The sequence below is a fragment of the Gekko japonicus genome, unplaced genomic scaffold, assembly GCF_001447785.1.
Source record: "Gekko japonicus isolate JY-2015 unplaced genomic scaffold, Gekko_japonicus_V1.1 scaffold144, whole genome shotgun sequence".
In the NCBI taxonomy this organism is placed as follows: Eukaryota; Metazoa; Chordata; class Lepidosauria; order Squamata; family Gekkonidae; genus Gekko; species Gekko japonicus.
The window spans coordinates 548,905-573,675 of NW_015162478.1; the positions used below are offsets into that span (position 1 = coordinate 548,905).

Here is a 24,771-nt window from a genome sequence, read left to right on the forward strand (position 1 = left end):
ATCTTTAATAAGGAGGGTCAGGACCTAATGGAATGGGATCATGTGTTTTTCTATGGCTGCAATCCTATATATATATATATATATATATATAAATATATATATATATATATTTACTTGTGAGAAGCATGAACGGAATCAGGCTACGGTTGTTTCCCATCTAAGCATGCTTTGCAGAGAAGGGATTTCTTCTCCTGTTCTTTGGAGAGCTTGGGGTTTTGTCAAGGGAAAGCAGAAGATGAGGTTTTATCTCTATGGGTCATGTCTAGTCACAGAGCTACACTGCCCCACTCAAAGTACCGATCTGCCTTATCTAGTTTTTTTTTTGGGGGGGGGCTCTTTTAAAATGTGTGACATGGCTGCATCCATTTAAAACAATGGGAATAGGAAAAAAATCTGCATTTAAAAAATCAGTGTTGGCTGGTTACCTCACCCGTAAGTGGTAGCTCTTCAAACTCCATCCACTGAACCTGCCTAGTTCTGCCTAGATCTGTTTTTCAAGGCATGCTCCTTCTTATCATAATCTTTAAGTGATCTTCTTGAACCCAGTTCCTCTTGAGATTCTACAAGTGCAAATACGGCAGGGTGCTTAAAAGGACATTTGAAGAAGGACTTCTTAATAAGTGCTTTTGAACTAAACAAAGAAAACTGTTCTTATTCATCCCTGATGCTAACGACTCAGAGACTCTAATAGACATAAAAATACTGGGACTTGGTAAGAGAAATTTCTGCTCTTATGAGAAAATTGCTAGTTTCTTTGAAGCCCTACCTGGCAATGTGGCAGGCTCACCTAGTGAGGAAGACTGCCTACAATCAGGTCTTCACAAAAATAAAGGGACACACAGTATAGAAAGTAGAAACCACAAGATAAATATCATGTATAAGTCGTTCATCTCAATTAATATACAATAAAGTTCAATTTTTACATGAAAAGTGTATTATTGTACTTCTTATTATGACATCACAATCTTGCAACAACTTCCAAATGCGTTACATATATTCCACAGATACACAGGTGGCAAGCAAAACACTCTGTATTCAATGATGGTTCCACTATTTCACAATGTTGCTACATACAAAGAAATGAATCAAGTATCCAACTTTATTTTGTTCATTATATTTCTGTTATGTTTTTTACTGTTATATGTTACATGTTGATGATAAAATAAAATTCAAAAAAATATATATCCAGGACCAATACTGTATTAAACTTTATTGTATCTTAATCAAGGTGAACGACTTATACAAAGTATTTATCTTGTGGTTTCTACAATCAGGTCTTGTCAGCTCTCCTTAAGTTCTGTCAGAAGTGGCTGTGGGCAGGTAGGATCTCCTGGCAGGTAGGATCTACATCATCCTTTAGCCAACCTTCTAGGTTCTCCCTGGTTCTGTATTTGGAAGTATGGAACAGAGAGTGCAGATTTCCACACCTCCTTGTCCAGTCAGCAGCACTAGTTCCTTTCCCACATGCTATTTCTCCTCCAGAGGTTGAGAGTGTTGGACTAGTATCTGGGTGGCCCAGGTTTGAATCCCCACACAAGCGACAGAAGCTTGCTGGGTGACCCAGGGCCAGTCACACTCTCTCAGCCTAATCTACCTCACAGGCTTGTTGTGAGGATAGAACGAAGAGGGGGAGGAGAATAACGTAAACTGTTTGGATCCCAATTGTGGAGAAAGGTGGGGGATGGATGGATGGAGGTTTTCAAATAGCAACAGTAGTAGATATATCACAATTATCTGAAGAAGTGTGCTTGCACACGAAAGCTCATACCTTGAATTAAACTTTGTTGGTCTTAAAGCTGCCCCTGGACTCCAACTTTGTTCTAAAACACTATAACAACATCCAGAATATCAATAAAAAATGGCAAGACGACTGCCAGTGGTGGTGGTAGGGGGAGGGTATAACTTAACATGTAGAAGCACTGTTTACCCTGTGAATGCTTTTGCGTTCACCAAAGCCATTCGAGCAGAACACGGAAGTATTCCCTTGTGTAAGCACAACCAAAGAGGATGAGTGACACATTCAGAACGACCCAATTTGGATCTCATCTCTGCCATGAACTTAAGCAAGTTTCAGTCTCCATTTGCCACTAGGAGTGGACTGGGAGGGAAATTAACAACCCCGTCCCCAGTCTGCTCTGCCCACCGTGGCCTCAACCCTCCCCCCTCCCCAGGAAGGAGAGAGGAGTCTGTTCAGGCAGCCCCACGCCATGTGTCTTGGCCAGGTGCCTTCAGCAAAGGGCTGAGGCCATCCCTTGCCTGAGCCGTGCCCGCCCCACGCTGGCGAAGCAAGGCCAAGCCAGGCCCATCTTTTGCCAGGCAAGGAGTGGTTCGACCAGATAACCGCTTCTCCGCACCATACCCCACACACCTTCCCGGGGCATGGCCTGCTGGCTCCTGCCTCTTACTTGAGGCCTGGGTGGCTCCAGCTGGAGGTGGCCCTGGTATGGGGGGGGCAGCTACCGGCCTACTGGGACTTTCCCCAATTGGCCCCGTTTGCATTGTGGAGACAATATCTACATGGTCGAATAATGCGGATAATAAATTCTACTGAGGAGGGGTCCCTGTTCGCAGCAGCCATGGAAAAGTCCTGCAATAACTCCAGAAGTGCTGCCACACCCGTCTGCTGAGGCAAAAACAAGCAGAGGGCCTGGGGCTCCTTTAAAGGCCTTTAAGTTTTTAATCGTGGCATAAATGCAAGAATTAAAATTGTGCTCCTCTACATGGTGCCCACAAGCCTCCTGTTTCTAATGAACATGAAGCCCTTTGAGCACACTTAAAAGTGGTATATAAATGGTAAGTACCTATAAAAACCTAAACTGTTTAATCTGACATTATAATTCTTGTTGCCAGCTGCCTTGGAGGGAAGGGATAGGCAGAAAGGGGGGGAAATGGAATACAATCATCTTGTGCGTGCTCAGAAACCTTCTCCCTTTTGATCATTATTTTACTTGGTACAGACCTAAGCCCCCACACAGGCACCTGCCCACCTCCAGCATTACAAGCAGTTGACAGGATGGAACCCCGGCTTGAATTATGAAAGAGCATCCAAGAGCATTGGGCAAGGAGCTGGCAGACCTGGGTTCCACTCCCCACTAGGCCAGGAAGCTCATTGGGTGACCTTGGGCTTGTTGTTTTCTTTTAGCCTCACATACCTCACGTGGTTCTTGTGGGGGCAAAATGGAGGACAGGAGAAATATGTCACCCTAAGCTTCTTGGAAGAAGGATAGGAGAAATGTGATAGATTGATAAATGGACAGATAGATGACATCAGCTCATGCTTGAGCCAGCAAGGTGTCATTTGAGGAAGGGAAGGTGGCACGGTATAGCCTGAACTCCTCAGGGCTTGGCAGCTAAGCAGGGTCGGTACTCGGATGGGAGACCACCAAGAAAGACTCTAGAGGGAGGCGACGGCAAACCGCCTCTGCTTCTCACTTGCCTTGAGAGCCACTTGCCGGAGACACCACAGATCTGCTGGGACTTCATGTCACCTCGTACACAGACACGCTACCTTGAGCCAAGAGGAAATTCGGGCTATATTTGGCTGTGTGGAACAGGTGCATTCACACACCCAGGACTTCATTTCAGACAGGGAGGTGGGTGAGTCTACAGAAAGAAAATCAAAAACAGGGGTTCAGCGACATTTTAAAGACAAACTAAACTTATTTCAATGTAACCTTTCCCAAGGCGAGATGCGGTAGGGGCCGATTCATATACACAACAGAAGTTACAAAGAGAGGTTGAAATAAGATCCAGAAGAGTAGGGCCGGATTTAGACTTGCTGAGGCCCTAAGCTATACAAAACCCAGAGGCCCCCTACTGTTTTAAATTACATCAGCTGGTCTCAGAAAAATTTAAAATATATACGCCTTTTTAATAATTGAAATCATTTTTACTTGAGGCCCCAGCAGATTGCGAGGCCCTAAGCTGTAGTTTATTTAGCTTATGCGTAAATCCGGCACTGACTGAGTAGCTGGTTCACACTGTGCTTCTGAGAAGTGTTTCTGAGCAGGTGTCGTGTCAGAGGGAGACGATCAGACAGATAGACAGACCCCCCCCCCTTCTCCCAATGTCTGTCGGAGAATCCTTGCGCCCCCCAAGCGAGAAGGGCCTGCCTGCCGGCGGCGGCGCCTTCTCCTCCTTCCCCAGTTCCCCCTCTCCCCTGTCCACACGGCGGCCTCCTCCCCGTCCCGCCTCTGCCGCGCGTTCTGGCTCCCCTCGCGGGGCCTGGAGGGGGAATGGGTGGAGTTGAGGAGCCGGGTTTCCTGAAAGGAAGTGACCCAAGGCAGCTGGAATGCCAGCCTGGCTGCGCGGCGCGTCTCCCGCTCGCTCCGTCGTGCAGCGCCCGCCCCGGGGAAGCCCGAGCGCCGCCGACCGCGGGGGGCCAGGGCGAGAGGGAGGGCGGCGGCGGCGGCGGAGGGGCCGCCGGGGCGATGCCGCACTTCACGGTGGTGCCGGTGGAGGACAAGCACCGGACGGACTACGACAACTTGGAAGGGCTCAGCTGGGTGGACTACAGCGAGCCCGGCGGCGCGGCGCAGCTGCACCCGCGCGATGCCTACGACACGGTCAGCTCCGACGGTGAGTGGGGGCGGGGGGCCCGGAGCCGCCCGCCTGCTCGGGGAAAGTTCGCCTTTTGTCTCGGCTGCTTCGCGAAAAGGGGCGTCGCTCGCTCTTAAAGAGAAGGAAAGTCCCGCTATTCCGGCGTTGCGCCAGGCGGGGTGCCAGCTTTGTCGGGAAGAGCAGCCCGTCTGTCCCAGACAGTGTGTTGTGTCTCTTTTCGAAAGGAGGCTCGATGTGGGGTGGGGGTGTTACTCCGCCTGTGGGTTCGAGGGGCTGGGTAGCACCGAAGCTAGGGCTGGTTCACGCGAGCGAATGAGCGTTTCTGAGCATGTGCAGAGTTGGGAGGCAAGATGGGGGTGGAGCTTGTGTCAGTTGAGGTTTAAACCAGCCCTAGTCTGACTGCTTGGAGTAACTCCGAGTAAGAGCCATCACGGAATGAACGTTAATGAGCATGTGTAGAGTTTCAGCGGCAGCCCTTGCAAGGAGGCAAGCCGAGAAATGGTGGTGATGCTAGGCCTCAGGTGGTAAGCTGTAAGAGCTATCACGGAATGAACGTTTCTGAGCATGTGTAGCGTTTCAGCGGCAGCCCTTGCTAGGAGGCAAGCTGAGAAATGGTGATGCTAGGCCTCAGGTGGTAAGCTGTGGGTGTCATCGACTGTAGTTTTATGTATACCCTGTTAGCTTTAGACCAAAGGTCTGGCTTTCTTTTCCCACCAGCTAGATGCCTTTGAGATGGCTGACTGTGCGGGGGGAAAGATACAGCAGCCTTCTTATTCCCCCCAGCATCCAGTGCCCAGAGGTATACTGCCCATACACATAAAGGTGTCATTCATCTGTTATGGTTAGTAGCTGCTGGTAGGCTTTCCTTGCATGAATGGATGTAAAGGGCTCAGAAGCAAAGTTTGAATGAGGTACCGGTTGAGTACCCAGAGCAATCTCAGAGGGTAACTCTATTGTGAGAGAAAAGGGAGCACCTGCCTGCATCTTAATCCCTTCTTCTGAGTTTATTAAAGGAATCCGGATGCAGTGAAGTGCTCAAAATGGCCCAGCAGGGTCCTAAAGGGTTAACAAAGGGTGAAGAAAAGACAGATTCCAAGCATGTGGGTTGGTTGGTGGTATGGGACGTCCTCTGTCCAGTGCTCCCTCTAAGCTGTGGAATCTTCTGAGCAAAAATTCTGCTTTGTGAGCTACTGGCATTAAAGTTGTGAGCGAGCCATTTGGCTACTGCATGAATCAGTTTGCTCTGGAGCCATCCCTTCCTGAGCTAAGATGAAAATGTGTGAGCTGGAAGCTAAACAGCTGTGCGCCAGCTCACACTAACTCAGCTTAGAGGGAACACTGCCTCTATCGTGGTGGGGGATTGGACTGGGAGACCTTGGGGTGCATTCCACCTCCATTCTGTAGGAATCTAGAGGATCTCTACAGGGCAGATACCTGAAGGACAAACTCCAGGTGTGATGGCGGTGCCTGGATTTTCTGCTGCAACGCAAATAGCACCTTGTATGGAGCAATTTGGGTCAGGATAGTACGCGCAAGGAAATTGCCTTGTACTGAATCAGACGCTTGATCCATCAAGGTCAGTATTGTCCACTCAGACTGGCAGCAGCTCCCCCGAGTTCCAGGCGGAGGTCTTTCACATCACCTACTAGCTGCTCCTTTTAATTCGGATAGGCCAGGCTAGACCGATCTCGTCAGATCTCAGCTAAGCAGAGTCGACCCTGCTAGTAGTTGGATGGGAGGCCATCAAGGAAGCCCAGAGTTGCTGTGCAGGGGAAGGCCGTGACAAACCACCTCTGAATGTCTCTTGCCTTGAAAACTCTACAGGGTCACCATAAGTCAGCTGTGACTTGACGGCACTTTCCACCTCCACCACCACCACCACCACATGACCTGGTCCTTTTAATTGGAGAGAACAGGGATTGAACCTGGGGCCTTCTGCATGCAAAGGTTCAAATCCCCATGCTGCCACAAAAGCTTGCTGGGTGACCTTGGGCCAGTCACTCACTCTCAGCTCAATGTACCTCACAGGGTTTTTGTGAGGATAAAACTGAGAAAAGGAGAATGTTGTAAGCCAGTTTAGGTCCCCATTGGAGAGAAAAGAGGGGCATAAATAAAGTAAAATAAATACACACGTGGAAGTGCTGTGCACCTGCCAAGTATTTAAAGGCAGAGGTTCTTCTAAGTAGGTACTGAATGCATTTTGCTTACTGCTGAATAGCTGGAGTCTCTACATATTGAAGATCAGGGTGTTCAAATTCTGGGGATGTTATTTCCAGGCTGGCATTTGTCACTTTAGAAACTGAGCCCTCCCATGTTTCTTCCTGGGCCAGTGGCCTGCACTGTACATCACATTTCTTTGTCCCGTACCAATTTTCTGGGTATCATCTTCCTTACAAACATCGCCTCACAAGATGAGGGGATTCTGGCAAGCCTAAACATTTGGGGAATTTAGAAATCTTTTTTTAGGTGCTTTAGAAACCAGGGTAATCCCAAATACTTTTGGAGAATCATAAATGTGAAAGGCATTTCTGCAGGCGTCAGAGGGCATGTAGATCTTTCCACGTTTTCCTCCTCCACCCTCTCTTTTTCTTCTCTCCCCCCCCCCCCCCCTTTTTTTCCCCCCCCCCCCCCCCCCGTCTTCCACTCTCCCTGCCAGTTCATTTCAACTTTTCATGAATGGGGGGACTGTTGATGTCCGGGACAGTCCATCCTGGGAAAGAATGGCCAGCTGTTCTTTTCACAGGCAGGCAGAGGGTGGTGGAGCCCTGGGCTGCTGGCTCAGCAGTTCATCCCTGTGACTCTAGGCAAGAAAAATCTGCCTTAATTGCAGAGAAATGGGCACGTGGCAGGTTGGGATGCATTTGTGCCCCAGGGCAGTTCTAAATTGTGGTAGCTGACAAATAACTTCTCCTTTTAAAATGGCGATTTGGGTTTCTCTTCCAGGGGAATGCAGCTCTAGGAATTCTTTATTTATTTATGTAGTCATTCCTTCATTTGATTTATGCCCCCCTCCATTCCCCATAAGCAGGGCTCAGGGCTTCCAGCAACTAAACGTACAATAGTACAGCTGCACATTACACTTTAAAACCAAATTGTTACAGATTAAAACCTAGCCCTTCGTTAAGTACATCAAATCAGATGGTACCCTCATACCCATCTCAGGTGGACAACTGGGGGGCAGCCAGCATAGAGGAGGGGGTAAGAAGGAGGGAGGGCCAGCAGATCTTACTGGTCACCACTGTTCTCAACCAGACGCCTGGCAGAACTTCTCGGTCTTACGGGCCCTGCGGAACTGGCCCAGTTCCCACAGGGCCTGGGTCTCATTAGACAGAGAGTTCTACCAGGTTTTGGATGAGATAGGTTTTCTGGGATCTATGCTAGCCCAGTCTCAGAAGCGAAGCAGGGCTGGCTGGTTAGTACTTGGACAGGAGACCACCAAGGAAGTCCCAGGTTGCTGTGCAGGGGCAGGTGATGGCAAACCACCTCTGTTCGTCTCTTGCCTTGAAAACGCTATGGAGTTGCCAAAAGTTGGCTGCAACATGACGGCATTTTCCATTCTACCAGTACGTGGAAGGTTCGGCACAGAAGCTGCGCTGATTGCTGAGCTTCGCCTGGGCTGCATTCAAAACATCTGCAACAAACTGTAGTTAGCATTCCAGGTGGAAGTAACAAATGTGGTGCCCGTGTGTGAATCTTGATTTCTATGCTTCCTATCCCCTCTCAGCCCTCCCCCCAGTAGGGAGGATGTCAGCAGACATCCAGGGAGGGTTTGGGCTGTAGCAAAGCAGTGGAAGATCTCCTTGGCATCCCAAAGGTCCCAGGTTCTGGCCCCAGCATTTTCAGCTAAAAGGCTCAGGTGGTAGGTGATGTGAAAGACCTCTCTTTGAGACCTTGGAGAGCAGCTGCCAGTCAGAGCAGGCAATGCTGGTCTTGATGACACCAGTGGTTTTGCCTCAGGATAAGGCAGCTTTTTTAAAGGGCTGTGACTCACTGGTAGAGTAACTGGTTTGCATGCAGAAGGTCCCGGGTTCAATCTCCGGCATCTCCTGTTAAAAGGATTGAGTAGTAGGCAATAGCCCTAACTTGGATATCCTGGTCTCAGAAGCTAAACAGGGTTAGCCCTGGTTAGTGTTTAGGTGGGAGACTACCAAGAAATTGAAGAGCCTCTTTGTAGAGGCACGCAATAGCAAGCCACCTCTGAATGTCTCTGGCCTTTAAAATCCTACAGGGTCTCCATAAGTTAGTTGCAACCTGTTGGCAAGGGGAAAAAAGGTAGGTGATAGGGAAGACCCCCAACCTGAGACCTGGGAAAGCTCTACCACTGAATTATAGCCCTTCCCTTTTCAAACGCCTCTCATTTCATTCTTGTTAATACAATTTGAGATAACATGCTGCTGAATAGGGTGGTGTTGATAGGGATCCTCTCATTTCATTCTTTTAAATACAATTTGAGATAACATGCTGCTGAATAATAGCGTGGTTGGGTACAGCTGCCTTGAACCACAAGGAAAGGCAGGGTATAAATGCTTTAATAAATAATAAATAGAAATAAATAAATTGGGACGTCGTCAACCACCTTCAGATGACTGGTTCATTCAGTCCAGTAGGTTCTGAGTCTTGTGCTGAGAGGTCTTTCCCAGCCAGCCTTTCTGGGTTCTTTTTTTGTCTGGAGATCACAAGGGTTATTGAGGAAACACTCTGATGGATCAAACCAACCACCCATCTAATCCAGCATCATGGTTGGTTAGTGGCAAACCAGGTACACCCAGGAGACTCCCAGGCTGGACACAGAGGCCAAAGCCACCTCTCAGTAATACTCTTGAGATACACTGCTCCTGAACATGGAGGTTCCATTTAGCCAACGGATAACTGTCCTCTGGATTTGTGTAAGCCAAAAATCTGTCCCACATGCTGAAAGAACCACATCAGATGGGATAACGTGTAGTATCTGTGGTTCTGTGAAATCATCCACATACCGATTCTGGGGTACTTTAGTCCTTGGCAAAAAATTTAAAGTATAACCCTGGTCCAGCTTGAAATGAGTGCGAGTGCAGTTCTGGGTGTGATTTTCCTCCACCAGAGAACAACCAGTGCAGGTGTTCGTTTGGACTTTGGGGTGCTCTGGGTTTGCTTTTGTATTTGCTGAGGTTTCTGTACAAACTGTGTGGCTCAAAGGTCTAAGAAATTAGAGGATCTAGTCCTAAGGGGTGTGGGTTGGATCATGTCCACTTTTCTACTGGCAAAAGAAAGAGGGGCCCCTTTTCGTGTCTCTGAAGACTAAGCTACGGACAGTGTTTCCTCTAAGCTGTGTGGGTGAGCAGGTGCTCATTAACACAGGACGCTCGCTTAGCAGTAGTCTGGAACCATGCAAGGTCTTGCACTGCCTATGGCCTATGATGAAGTTATATTCTGCTCAGGATGTGAACTGCTCTGCTCAGTAGGGGGGGAAAATTGGAGGGGGCAATGGCTTTGGATCCTGGGACCCATGTGTACAAAAGCCATTCAGGATGAGGAGACAGATTGGGCAGAAAAGCATGGAAAAACTGTTCAGTAGACATTCACGTTTATAGAAGTCCGTTTTCTTTAAACTATGTAAACACGGTTTTTTTAAAAAGTAAGTTAAACTCCTTAATCTCATGCTGCTGTTTGCTTTTCCTTTTCAGCTGCTTACTCTGTTTCCTTTGGCTTGTCTTTAAATACACATCCACAGATATCACATAGGGGGGATTTAAAAACTCATTCCACGAACCACGCTTTGCTGGGCATCGCGCCAGGCATGGACGTTTTGCACATGTGCAGGCTCAGCAGGCATAGCTGCCAGTTGTAGCCATGATAGGTAAAATCCTGAGACAGCAAGGATCCATCGATACATGTTCCCAGTTGGGCCTGTGGCTCAGTGGCAGAGCATGCAGAAAGTCCCAGGGTCAGTCTCCAGCATCTCCAGTTAAAGGGGTTAGGTGATGTCAAAGACCTCCGCCTGAGACCCTGGAGAGCCGCTACCAGAGTTGGCAATACCAACCTTGATAGACCAATGGTCTTATTCAGTAGAAGACAGCTTCATATGTTCAACCCACCTCAATTCTTCATCTCCCCTCTCTCCCCCCTCCCCCTCTCTTCACCTCTTCCTTTCCCCACCTACCTAACTTCACAGGGTTGGTTGTGAGGGGAAAGACAAACCTTGAGCTGCTTGGAAGAGAGATGGGATTAAAATGCACTGGAGCAGACGTGGCGTTGTGGCATTGTCTGGTATGTCTGCTGGTACTTCCCATAATGTCCTAGTTACTGCCAGCACTGTCAAGCGTGTGCACATGATGCACAGGACTTTGGGCAGGCAATCCGTCCACCAGAGCACCCAAAAAGATGCTCACTCAGTCTGAGCCAATCACATTTGTGGGTACAGACTACCAAGGCTTTGAATGTTCTATGGCAGTTATGGAGTGTTTGTAGCCAGCTGTTGGCTGGTGAAGATGCAGGAGACTGGCTCAGATGTGGAACATCTGTGCATTTTGGACATGTGTTTCTTAGCAATTAATTGAGAGTCCTTTTTCCGGAAAGTATTCTCTCCATTGCTGTATAGGCAGTTCCTGAAGTCAGATGAGGCTGTGTTTAAGCTTGCTAGATCTTCAAGCACCAGCGGATCTGGGTGTGTTTTCACTTAACCTTTTGTTTGCAGGTGGTATTAATCTTTGCCTCAGTTGTACCTGCATCATGTATGTGCCTTGCCAAGTAGAGGAGGTAGGCTGATTGGGGCGGGCACTATGGGAGACATGCCCAGGCCGTCTTTTTGCTGAAATGGTGCCTTCGGGCATATGTCGAATTGGAGAACAAGTTTCTGTTTGTTTGCTTACAAAGTTTATATGCCTGTATTTTCAAACAACGTTAAGGCAGTTTGCTTAAGCTATTTAAAACTGTTAGATGACCATAGAACACAATATTTAAAACCAGTAAATAACAAAAACTGTCTGGAAAATAAGATAAAAAGTAAGTCAGTTCGCAGAGTCATCTCTTCTAACATAATTTCTTGTTCTTTTGTTTTAATTGCAAATTTCTCCTAACATAAGTTCAGTTTTACATAGTCAGGAAGGACAGAAGCACAGGGGGAGGGGTTGTTTCCCTAACTTTCTCAGGTGAGCAGAGTGGCCGCTGTCCCTTTAATAGCGACTGGATGTGTGGGGAATGAGCAGTTGAACCTTTTCATGGCATAGCCATAAATTGTGTGTAAGGTTACTGTTGAGTTACAGCTGACTTGTGGTGACCCTGTGGGGTTTTCAAGGCAACAGAGGTGGTTTGCCATTGCCTGTCTCTGTGTAATGACCCTGGTATTCCCGGGTGGTCTCCCATCAAAGTATTAACTAAGGCTGACCCTGCTTAGTTTCTGTGATCTGACAAGCTCAGGCTAGCCTGGGCCCTCCAGGGCAAGCGGACTGGTGAGTAGTCCCACCAGGTAGGCACTACAGCTGAGAAGGCCGTAATAGGTTCACACACTTGTCTACTGGCGAGGGTCTTCAAGAGACCCTACTCAGATGAGTGGAGCTGACTCAGTGGAGCATAATGGGACAGGCCATCCCGTAGTTGTAAAGGTCTTAGGCCCTTGGGAGGGCTTTGTAAGTAACCAGCCCATACTTCAAATTGAACCAGAACGCCATCTTATAACAACGAACTATTTATTATGCAGCACTTTATAAATCATGATTGTTTACTGTTGAACTGTTTTTAGATGATTTAATGTGATTTTAAACCGCCCACCCAGCGGTTCGAAAGCAAGTAAATATTGCGAGTAGATTAATGGGTACCTGCCCTTAGGTGGCAGGGGGCACCCTCCCCCATATGGGGGTGTGCGGCAGGAGCATTAAAGCAGCAGCGGCGAAAAATGGTGGCGACGGTGGAATGGCGAGGCATCAGATCGACGGAGCGAGGTAGCAGAGTGATGGAGGCAGAGACGGAGGCAGAGCCATAGGAGGACGTGGTGACGTGCACAGGTGCAGCGGAGCCGGATCGGACGTTAGCTGGGCTGTAAGTCGACACGTCCCACGCACTAGAGGAGCCCGCCTAGAAAGAAAGCCGCCGGACCGAAAAGACCTCGCCAGACACCGGAGACACCAGGAACATCGGAACACCGACGCCCGAAAAAGACCGCCCGGGAAAAAGCCGAGAACAGCGAGCCCTGCCACCTGGGTGCCGATAGTTAGCCCCGACCTCTGTAAACATGTGGCCTTAGTTAGGGATAATTCAGAACTGTGTAAACCGCTCAGAGACCCTTCGGGGTTTGGAGCGGTATAGAAATCTAAAGTATAAATATATAAAATAAATAAATAAACTGTACCGTATTTACCATTGTAAGCCGCCCTGAGCCGCCATAAAGCAGGGAGGGTGGGGTATAAATCAGATAAATAAATAATTAAAATAATCAGCAGCCAATGAAACAATTGCAAAGATCTGGGGGAAGGGGAGAATCTCTGTGTGTGAGGCTCTTGTGCATGCACAGAGTATGGTCAGTGCTGGTTGCATTTTTTGTGTGTGTCACAAAGCAATACGATTCCAATAACAGTGAGAGAAGGTGATATGAGGGGGGAGAATGAATGCCAAAGTTCAGACTAAGAAATACAGGAGCTCCCAGAGGTCTGGAGGACAGTGTGATCCACTACTATACTTCAAAGGTAGCAGTGTGCTCTACTCTTATTCAAAGTTAGCAACCTGCATGGCCTAGTGTGACCTGAGCTCATCAGGACTTGGGAGCTAAGCAGGGCTGACCACGGTCAGTACTTGGACTGGGTGATGAACACCAAGGAAGACCAAGTTTGCTATGCAGAGGAAGGCAATGGCAAACCACCTCTGCACGTCTCTTGCCTTGAACACCCCACGGTTGGGGTCGCTATGAGTTGGTCATAACCCAACAGCACGTTCTGCTTTTTCTTCTATACCTCCGTGTTACAGCTGTGAGCATGCTCAGGTTTATTCATGGAGTCCCTGTTTGTTCAGTCTGTTACATCAAATATTTGTAGCTATATACAATTTCACCCCTCCCTCCCTCCCTTTTAATCTTAATCTTTTCACCCCAGCCATGGGCACAAAATCTTAATTTCCCACTGAATGTCTTTTCTTTTTTCTTTCAGTATCCAATCTAGGTAGGTCTTCCATCTGGTCTTAATTTCCGTGGATTTTTCTTCCCATGTTGTTCCCTTGTTGGTTGACGCCACGATATCTGACTGTATAAAGTCAAACAAATAGTTGTGCCAAATTTCTATTGTCCATTTACTTTTGTCTTTCCAACCTAGAGCTATAACCGCCTTTCCCGCCAGTAGCATAGCCTTAACTAAATTTTGAGTAGTCCTATCCTGTAACGGGCTTCCTATTGTACTTAACAACATTAGATTAAAGTCTATAGTTAATGTTATGTTGCATACTTTTCTAATAATTTCAACAATTTCCCTCCAGAATGACTTTACTTTTGCACATTCCCAACACATGTGTGCATACCAACCTTTAGACTGTTTACAGTGCCAGCACACCAAACTCAATCCTGGGATCATATTAGCTAGCTGTGCTGGTGTCTTATACCATTTTCTAAGGAATTTATATTCAAGTTCTTTAAACCTGGTTACTTTGATATCTTCCACTCCTTTCATAATTTTATCGACCATCCTTTCTGTTATCTGACCTTCGTGGCTCCATCTCTTTTGTAAGTATTCTGTTATTTTATCTTTATTTGTTAACATCTTTCTATATATTTTTCCTACCATTCCCTTTTTCTTTGTATAATACTTCCATTGGTGCGTCTGTCCAGAGGTCTTCCTTTTCACTGATCATTTTAACTGTCTTATATAGCCCTGCTATTTTTAACCATTATTTTTTGCCTATCTCTTCTGTTATTTCCTGTAAGGGTTTTAGATTTCCACCACTAAACATATCGCCCACTCTATAATAGCCTTTAATTTTTAGCATTTCCCACCATTTAATTTCTTGCACTTCCTTGTTGATAGTTTCGAGGGGAGCCCATCTTGAGACTTTCCCTAGCCAATAGGGTTGCCATTTCTTCCAAATTTCCAAATGCTCTTCTAGGGCCTAATGTTAGTTTTAAGTCCTTTGTCGTTACTATAGAGAAAATGCCAAATCTACCTATATTACTATAGATTTCGTTCTCAAAATTCACCCACTTCTATACCTTTTCCTCGCCTATTTCTAATAATGGTTTAAGCTGAAAAGCTTCATAATAGTTGTTTAGGTCTGGGATTCCCCATCCTAATTCTGATTTATGACTATATATTATTCTCTTATGAAACCTAAATTTTTTGCTGTTGAATATCCACTCTTTTAATACTCTGTTCCATTGTTCAAAAAAAATTTTTCATCGATCCCAGTGGCAGTGTTTGGAATAGGTACGTTAACTTTGGTACACAGAACTTTTTAACACTTCTTATTCTAGATGATATCTCTAGTGTTTTATATTTCCATCTTTTCATATCCCTCTCTATTTTTTCCCATATTTTTCATAATTATCCCTTATCATTTTGTCAATATTTTTTGCAAAACTATACCTAAGTATTTAAATTTCTTAACACCCATTCCTATGTTCGTGCTCCTATTTAACTCCTGCCTTTCTTCTCTATTTACATTAAGATATATGATTTCTGATTTTGCCATGTTAACTCCTAGCCCTGAACACTTTTCAAAGCTTTCTAGGATAATCTCAACCTCTTTACCTCCTTCTTTAGGGTTTGTCATGGTTACTATTATATCATCAGCAAATAAATTGAGCTTCATTTCTTCATTGCCTATCTTATAGCCTTCTATTCTTTCCGAATTTCTAATCCGTTCCGCTAATTGTTCTATTGCTATTATGAATATAAGTGGGGATAGTGGGCATCCTTGTCTTACTCCTCCTTGTATGGGAAATGCTTGTGAGTGTTCATTGTTTACTCTTACTTTCGCCTTCCCTCCTTTATATGTCTCCTGAATTGCCTGTAAGAACCCTTTCCCTATCCCTATTTTCTTCATTATTTGCCATAAATATTCATGTGAAAGAGTGTCAAAGGCTTTATACACATCCAATTTTAGTAGTCCTATTTTCTTTTGTTGGCCATGGTATAAGACATTTAGAATATTTCTAATGGGGTGTGCTATATTTCTACCTTTAATGAACCCATATTGATCCCCTTTTATGATTGTCGGAATGGCTTTCTTTAGTCTATTTGCCAGTATTTTGGCAAAGATCTTGTAGTCTTGATTTAGGAGGCTTATAGGTCTGTACAAACCTACTTCTTCTGGATCCTTCTGAGGTTTTAGTATCAATATTATTTCTGTTTCCCTCCATGTCTCGGGGACCTTCTTCCCTTTCAAAATTTCATTAAATACTACCTGCAATTCGGGTGTTATAATCTCTATCATTTCTTTGTAGCATTCGCCTGTAAAACCATCTAGCCCTGGCGATTTGCCTTTTTAAAGTTATTTTATTACATCTCTTATTTCCTGAACTGTAATCTCGCCCTCTAGTGCTTCTTTCCCTTTTTTCTCCAAGGGTAGACTAGTTGTCTCCTGAGACTCTATTGTGGTCTTTTTCTTATATAAATTTTTATAAAAGTTCTCAAAAGCCTTAATGATTTCCTTGGGACTTTGTGTTGAGTTGATTTTTATACTTCTAACCGTCTGGTAAGGAATGACTTCCAGAGGAATAGCATCAACACAGCGAAAAGATTGGCAAACTATCTGAAGATTAAAAAAGGGCTCTTTGCCATCCTATGCAAGCTGTAGGAATTGGTAATATAAAAATCAAACCTCTAAACTGCAGCAGGGCAGTAAAAACAAACAAACAGCTGAACGACTGGAGATTCTTGGTAGTAGCACTTAGAGGCAAATAAGCAATCAATGTGACAGTGAATAACTTCTGTTATGATATGTTTCTTCTTTTATTTTCTACCCAAACTGAAACAATGACTCTTATACTAACAGGAAATTACAGACTTCTGAAAAACTTGTGGTTTCTAGTAATAGGGAACTTTTTAGTTCTTGAAGAATATGAAAAAGGGGGGTTGGACTTTCATCAGAAAGAAATTTTTTATCTCAACGGTCGTGTTTGCTATGAAGGTGGCCTGGAAGCGTAGCTTTCCCCCATAAAGCTCTTCTGACTTATCAGGTGTTGGCAGATTTCCCCTTTCATGTCATTTTTATAATTGGAGAAATGCACCCTTGATTAAAATGCTCCTCTGAGGCAGCTGTTGCTGTTTTTGCCTCAAAGGATGACGAGTAACGCCAGCTTCAGAGGAGAAGGAGCAGACGTGTTTTGACGCCTTTTTAGAAATCTCCAGTAATGCTGGTTCTGTCAGGGAAGGTGCGGAGGCCGGACTTTTCTGATGACTCAACTGTTATAACAAACAACTCTCTTCAGCTTTCTCTGTCAGAAACATAGCTGGGCTTTTCCAGGTGAGAAAACACCTGTAAATGGATGTATGTAAACATTCAAAAATAGATGGCTTCATGTAAACATAATTATTTTTCTGGGGGGAAAGTCCACTAAACCACAAGTCCCTTCCCTGAAGGGTAAGAGAGCCAGTGTGGTGGAGTGCTTAGTGTGTCAGACTAAGATGCAGGAGACCCAGGTTTGAATCCCTGCTCTGCCCTGGAAGCTCTCTGAGGTAACCTTGGGTCCGTCACTCTCTCTCAGCCTAATCTACCTCAGAATTATTTTTGTGAGGATAAAATGGAGTAGAGGAAGATGATATAGTAAGCTGCTTTGGTTCCCTGTTGAGGAGAAATGTGGAGTATAAATATTTATTAATATATTAAAATATTTATACCATGCCTTTCCTCTTGGCCCAATGTTTGTTTGTTTTTTAGATACCTGGTTTTTGAGGAGGCTGTTGAAAGACAGGAAACCCTAAAGAATTTTTTAGCACTATGCAGGTGTTCAAAGGGCATACTGAGCATTAGGGTGGGATTGTGTTGTAAGTGGGGTGCTGGAGTTGTCTGCTGACGGTTGAGGAGGGGCTGTGGCTCAGTGGTAGAGCATCAGCTTGGCATGTAGAAGGTCCTAGTTTCAAACCCTGGCATCATCTATTTTTAAGAAGCAGGTGGGATGTGATGTGAAAAACCTCTAACCTGAGGCTCTGAAGAGCCACTGCCAGTCTAAGTGGATGAGACAGACCTTGAGGGACCAATGGTCTGATTCATTATATGGCTGTCTTCTGTGTTCACCATTTTTGAGGTTCCCAGAGGGCTACATACAATGTATCTCAGATCTAGATGCATGGTCTGCACCCTACAAAAATGGGTTGGATCCAGCCAGCTCTTGTCCATGAAAGTCCCCGGCTATGCAGCACGCCCTATTGAGGTGATCAAAAGGAACACTTTCTTCCTTGGTCACAGCAGAAAAGCTGATTGTATCCAACCCCATCAAAGCTACAAATTGCACACAGAAGCCTAGATGGGATCTCAAACCTGTGGAGGCAGAGCCTCTGATTCTGACACTCACCTTGCTCTATTCAGCAGTTGGTAGCTCAGACACCTGCTTGGGAGCTGTTACCTAGCAAAGACGCTGAAAAGGTGTCATAACGAATTAGGGTTGCCAGCCTCCAGGTGGGACCTGGGGATAGCCTGGAATTACAGCTCATCTCCAGAATACAGAGAACGGTTTCCCTGGACAAAATGGATGCTTTGGAGGGTGGACTCTGTGGGATAGCACCCCATTGAGATCCCTGTCCTCCCCAGGCTCCATCCCCAAATCTCCAGGAGTTTCCCAACCTGGATCTGGCAACCCCACAACCTCCATCCCCTGCTGGTGGCCAGGGGGGAACTTGGCCAGTGTTCCCTCTAAGCTGAGTTAGTGTGAGCTAGCTCACAGTTTTTTTAGCCTCCAGCTCACAGATTTTTGTCTTAGCTCAGGAAGGATGGCTCCAAAGCAAACAAATTTATTCAGTAGCCAAATTGCTCATCAGAGCTTTAATGCCAGTAGCTCACAAAGTAGAATTTTTGCTCCCAAGGAAGCATTGGCCCTGGCATCCCAGTCTGTATGTGTGTGTGTGTGTGTGAATGCTTATTGATCTCCAGAAATGCTTCTTTTTGTGCTTTTGAAACCTTTCATTTTTAAAAACACTGACTGGAGCCAGGGCTGTCTTGTAGATTGGGGCATTTTTGAAGGAACTCCTTTGTTGGGGGCAGAGTCAGGATGGCATAAACTCAGTAGCATAGCTAGCACTGAACCTGATGGGTGATTGCAGCTACCCCAGCAGAACTGGACTTTTCAGCTTGTTACTTGGGAATGTTTGTTTTAACTTTTCGGGATTTGTAAATATGCCTAACTCGTTTGTAAGAATGTGAGTACTTGATGCCCTCACTTAGCTGTTACAGAATTAGAGAGGCACTGGCTGAGTAGCAGAGATAATCCAAAATGGATGCTTCGTCTGGAAATGCTTTTGTATGGTGTGCCAATATAAAAAGAAAAAGAGCCACATAGAGGAGTTGGATTGCTGGGCACCAGAGTTCAGGCCGTTGGAGGAAGCCCTGTCAGCTGATGTAGCTCTTCCCTCAACTCAGCTATGTGGGAGGCTGGTTGCAGCTGGGGAAATATCCTGGGGCCAGCCAAGGCTGCTGTTGAAAACAAGCTGTAAGGCGGAACCCTTGAGCCTGCTTTGTGAGTCTTGAGAGAAGGGGAGTCTGGAGAAACCAAACTGAAACAATTTCCTCATTGGTCACCTAGCCTGCCAGTCATCTCAGGTAGGTGGTTAACTAGGGTTGCCAGGTCTGGGTTGGAAAATACCTGGAGACTTTTGGGGTGGATCTGGGAACGGGCGGTGTTTGGGGAGGGGAGGGGCCTTGGCATGGTACAATGCCATAGAGCCCACCCTTCAAAGCAGCCTTTTTTTCTCCAGGGCAGCTGATCTCTGTCAGCTGGAGATCAGTTGTAAAAGCGGGAGAGCTCCAGGCCCCACCTGGAGGCTGGCAACCCTATGGCTAAAAGCCATATGCAGTCAAAATAGAATTGTTAGTTACCGTTACTCTTCCTGACTTGCCCAAAAGAGCCTCATTTTTTAATTGTACATTTTGGAAATCTAACTCGGGTCTTTGAGGGCCATGGTCTTATTATAGGGTGCTCAGCACCTGCTATTTGGGCCCTTTATCGAAGCCTGGAAATGTGTTCCAGATACCTTTCCTCTTGTTTCTCCCCATCCAAATAGAAACATTTTTAACTCAAGGAAGCAACACTAACTGTTCTCTTCATCATTTGTATAATATAAAAATAATTAAGTGCTATCAAGTTGCCGTTCACTTACGGCAAACCTCCTCATGGGGTTTCAAGAGAAGAAATGGTGGTTTGACGTCGCCTGCCTCTGTGTCACAGCCCTGAACTGTCTCCCACCCAGATACTAACAGTGGCCAACTTGGCTTAGCTTCCAGGCTCTGATAAACTCCAGTCTCCAACTTCTCTGGTCTATTCAGACTGTTAAGCATCTATATGGCACATTTTAGAAAATCCTTCATGTTCTAGTAGAGATGATGTCTGGAAGGAAGGAGATGTCCAGAGGTGATTCCCCCCCCCCCATCGCCGTGCAGTGTTTTATTGTTGGAAATATTGGAAGATGCAACCTTTGCAACCCTTGGCTTTTCTGGGATTTCACCGCTCTGCAGTTAGGTTTCCTGAGCTCTCAAAGGCATAAACTGCCTCCCTTTCTGCTTGTTTAATGAGCTCTCTTTAAAGGACATCTGTGTAGCTAGCATCCAGTTGAAAAGCACAGCTGCAAGTGATAGCAGCCCTGACCTGGATAGCCCAGGCTAGTTGGCTCTCCTCAGAGAGCCAGTTTGCTCTAGGACCACGGAGAACTGGATCTGATTCCCCACTCCTTCACATGCAGCTGCTGGCGTGACCTTGGGTCAGTCATAAGTTCTTTCAGAGTTCTCTCAGGAGCTTTCCTCCAAAGAGCTCTTTCAGCCGATGTTCCCTCTAAGCTGTGGAGTCTTGTGAGCAAAAACTCTACTTTGTGAGCTATGGGCATTAAAGTTCTGAGCAAGCAACATGGCTGCTGCATAAATGAGTTTACTCTGGAGCCCTCCTTTCTGAGCTAGGACAAAAATGTGTGAGCCGGAGGCTAAAAAACTGTGAGCTGGCTCTCACTAACTCAGCTTAGAGGGAACACTACTCTCAACCCCACCTACTTCACACAGGGTGTCTGTTGTGGGGAAGGGAAGGGAAAAGAGATTGTAAGCCACTCGGAGACTCCTTCGGGTAGTGAAGGGTGGGGTATAAATCCAATCTCTTCTTCTTCATCATCATCATCATCTCAGAAGCTAAGCATGGTTAGCGCTGGTTAGCACTTAGATGGGAGACCACCAGGGAAACCCAGGGTCGCTATGCAAAGGAAGGGAACGGCAAACCACCTCCATTTGTCTCTTGCCTTGAAAACCCCATATGGAGTCTCCATAAGTTGGCTGTGGCCTGAGGGGGGGGGGGGGGTGACAGCAAGCAAGGATATGACTAAAAAGCTGCTGTGGGAGGCTGAAAATGGAGGTGGAGGCTGGCAGCTGGGAAGAAAGTATTCAATCCTTTCCTTGTCTGCCTTGTTCCAGCTCATGAGTCCCCCAACCTCCTCCCCTGTCACTTTCCCACCTGCTGGTGCAGTGATATGGCGGCATCTTTTCTCTGGGCTGCTGGAACAGCAACTTGGATTTTCTGTAATCCTGAGTAGAAATAATCCTGGGGGGAAAGTTGAAGGCCCTCAGCTCTCTCTCCTTTTAAAAACAGAAATTCTGGGGAAGGTGATGTGCATCTGCATTTATGGCAGTTTATGGCAGAGGTGACATTCGAACCTTTGGCCTGCTGGTCCAGCCGTCGGTCCCCACACCTCACAGTCATGCTGGCGTTCCCCCAGTAGTACCACCATCTAGCTCTGCCCCAGCTCTGCCCCTTCCTCTCTCCCAAAGTTATCTGATTACTTTTTAATGAACAGCTTAAGTTTTGGCTGTTCGCGGTGATGAAACCCCATGCTAAGGGGAGATTAAGACATTCTGCAGTCTTGCTGGCTGGCAAAATGCAGTTGGGCATAAAAGCCGTCTCCCGAGTTTGCTTGTTGTTTGAGGCTGTGTGCTTAGTATTTGCTTGATAACTGGATGTAGCGGGATGGGGGATGCTCAGCAGAACAGTAACCTAAAAGGAAGTAACGGTAAGTGCTTTCCTAGTAGAGGACTCCTGCGAGGAATTGGAAAGGTTTGGTACGGGCATTTCAATTTTATCAAAATGTTTCGTTCAGGTCTAGATTAGTTTGCACCACTAGACAGGGCCAGTCCCGCTGGCATGGGTGGGTTGCAGAGTTACTCACTTGACTTGGTGCAGCTGTTTATCTGGGGAATAGACTAAGTAACAAAAATTTCTTTCTTTCTTTCTTTCTTTCTTTCTTTCTTTCTTTCTTTCTTTCTTTCTTTCTTTCTTTCTTTCTGAAGTTCAATAGGTTTTGGAAGAAATCCTTCATTACTATATATGCCCTGCTTTGCATTCTCCATCTCCAGATTTGAACCCTGACTGAAATCCACAGAGCACGTAGGCCATTCTGGACAGCATCGCACCGTGTGTGATATGACTGATTGTTGCATGGAGGGTACCCATTTTACTTGATGGTTTTTGTGACCCAAATTCTGTCTGGCATTGATCATATACCACCACCAAAGTGATTTCTTGTTGGGAAAGCAAAATGCACATATAATTGAAAGAGATGGATTTCTTAGTGGTGAAGTCAAGGATATTTGCTAGCCCACATGGTGGGTTGTTTTAATAAGTGACAGGCAGTGTGATGCAGTGGGTGGAGCAGGGGGAGTCTGTAGCCTTTGGCGCCAGAGCCAAATGTGGGTTCAGTACTCAACCAAATAAGAAAATGAAATCTTTAAGTTAAGTTCTATTGGATGAGGAAGGGTGGTGCTGGAATAACTACAATGTGAAAGGAATGACAAGCGGAGATTTTTATGGGACTAAAGGGGCTTCTTGGAAATGTTAGAGGGGAGCAGTTGCAAGAAATGCCAATGTAAGCCATGCACAGATTTATGCCAGCGCACTGAAACAATTACGCAGGGTGCTGTTGTGCATTTCAGGAGACCTTGTGTGGTGTACTGGTTAGCGTGTGGGTCGAGGATCTGAGAAATTCAGGTTCGAATCCTCACTCTGTCATGGAAGCTTTCTAGGTGACCGTGGGGCAGTCACAAACTCACAGCCTAACTTGCCTCACAGGGTTGTTGTAAGGATGAAAATGGAGGAGAGGGTCATACTGCTTCTCAATTCTTCCTTAAAGTTCAATAGGTTTTGGAAGAAATCCTTCATTACTATATATGCCCTGCTTTGCATTCTCCATCTCCAGATTTGAACCCTGACTGAAATCCACAGAGCACGTAGGCCATTCTGGACAGCATCGCACCGTGTGTGATATGACTGATTGTTGCATGGAGGGTACCCATTTTACTTGATGGTTTTTGTGACCCAAATTCTGTCTGGCATTGGTCATATACCACCACCAAAGTGATTTCTTGTTGGGAAAGCAAAATGCACATATAATTGAAAGAGATGGATTTCTTAGTGGTGAAGTCAAGGATATTTGCACACCCACATGGTGGGTTGTTTTAATAAGTGACAGGCAGTGTGATGCAGTGGGTGGAGCAGGGGGAGTCTGTAGCCTTTGGCGCCAGAGCCAAATGTGGGTTCAGTACTCAACCAAATAAGAAAATGAAATCTTTAAGTTAAGTTCTATTGGATGAGGAAGGGTGGTGCTGGAATAACTACAATGTGAAAGGAATGACAAGCGGAGATTTTTATGGGACTAAAAGGGCTTCTTGGAAATTTTAGAGGGGAGCAGTTGCAAGAAATTCCAATGTAAGCCATGCACAGGTTTATGCCAGCGCACTGAAACAATTACGCAGGGTGCTGTTGTGCATTTCAGGAGACCTTGTGTGGTGTATTGGTTAGTGTGTGGGTCTAGGACAGTGGTGGCGAACCTATGGCTCCTCTGCCAGAGGTGGCCCTCAGAGCCCTCTCTGTGGGCATGCGTGCCATCGTCCCAGCCAGGCCCAGACCATCATTAAAGTGTCGAATTCTCTGCCAAATAATTTTAAGTAAATGAAAACATTTGGGATTGCTTTCCTTACTTTGTTTGGATCATCTTAAGTTAATGTATGAGTTGTTTTTTCTACAGTATAGCCTCAGTATTCAGGTTAAATTGCCGTGTTGGCACATTGCGATAAATAAGTGGGTTTTGGGTCGCAGTTTGGGCATGCGGTCTCTAAAAGGTTTGCCATCACTGGTCTAGGATCTGAGAAATCCAGGTTCGAATCCTCACTCTGTCTGGAAGCTTTCTAGGTGACCGTGGGCTAGTCACAAACTCTCAGCCTAACTTGCCTCACAAGGTTGTTGTAAGGATGAAAATGGAGGAGAGGAGAACGACATGAGCTGGCTTTGGGTCCCTATTGGATAGAAAACCGGAGTAAAAGAAGCAAAATACCAATTATCATTAATGTTAATTTGTATCATTTCAGGTATGCATTAAATGATCTCTTGGTTCTGAATTTTGATGTTGCTTGGCTCTTCAGTTGTAGAAAGTTGCTGACCCTAACGGTAGAGGGTTGGACTAGGATCCGGGAAGTCATCTGTTAAGCTCACCTTATTGATTTTCACATTTATATCCCGCCCAACCCATCAACGGGCTCAGGGCAGGTTACAACATTTTAATAAATACAATAAAATGTAAAACACGTTAAAACATATAAAATCGGTAGTCATGCTTGCTGTAGGGAGAATCCAGCCCATTGATATAACTTGGTATGGCCGGTCAGTCAGTCTGCCTTATTTACCTCACAGGATGGTTCTTGGGGCAGAGTGAGGGAGGACAGAATGTTGCATGCCGCCCAGAGCTTCTTAGAGGAAGGGGGAAATAAAAACGTGTTAGGATTTCTGAAAATAAATATATTGCTCATAAATGTTGCAACCTGTGCTCCATGCAAACAGACTTGTCAGAGACGTATGAGGATTTTCTTTCACATAAAAAAGCCATTTGGCACAAGTGTATCCATGAGAAAGCTTTTGTCCTGCCTTCAAATGTGAGAATGCATGGGGGGGGGGGAGAGATTGGGGGATGTTCCAGTCAGTCAGTCTGCCTTATTTACCTCACAAGATGGTTGTTGGGGCAGAGTGAGGGAGGAGAGAGTGTTGCATGCCACCCAGAGCTTCTTAGAGGAAGGGGGAAATAAAAA

At 45.9% G+C, this 24,771-nt stretch overlaps 1 protein-coding gene across 1 annotated transcript in view; it reads left to right on the plus strand.

The window, feature by feature from the left end:
• Nucleotides 1–4,356: 4,356 nt before the first annotated feature.
• The window catches only part of SLC12A4 (solute carrier family 12 (potassium/chloride transporter), member 4), an 83,370-nt gene continuing 62,955 nt past the window's right edge, over nucleotides 4,357–24,771 (plus strand). Inside the window, exon 1 of the mRNA XM_015405820.1 lies at nucleotides 4,357–4,578. Coding sequence (XP_015261306.1) covers nucleotides 4,431–4,578 — 148 coding nt within the window. The 5' untranslated portion in view covers nucleotides 4,357–4,430. The remainder of the gene's footprint in view (nucleotides 4,579–24,771) is intronic.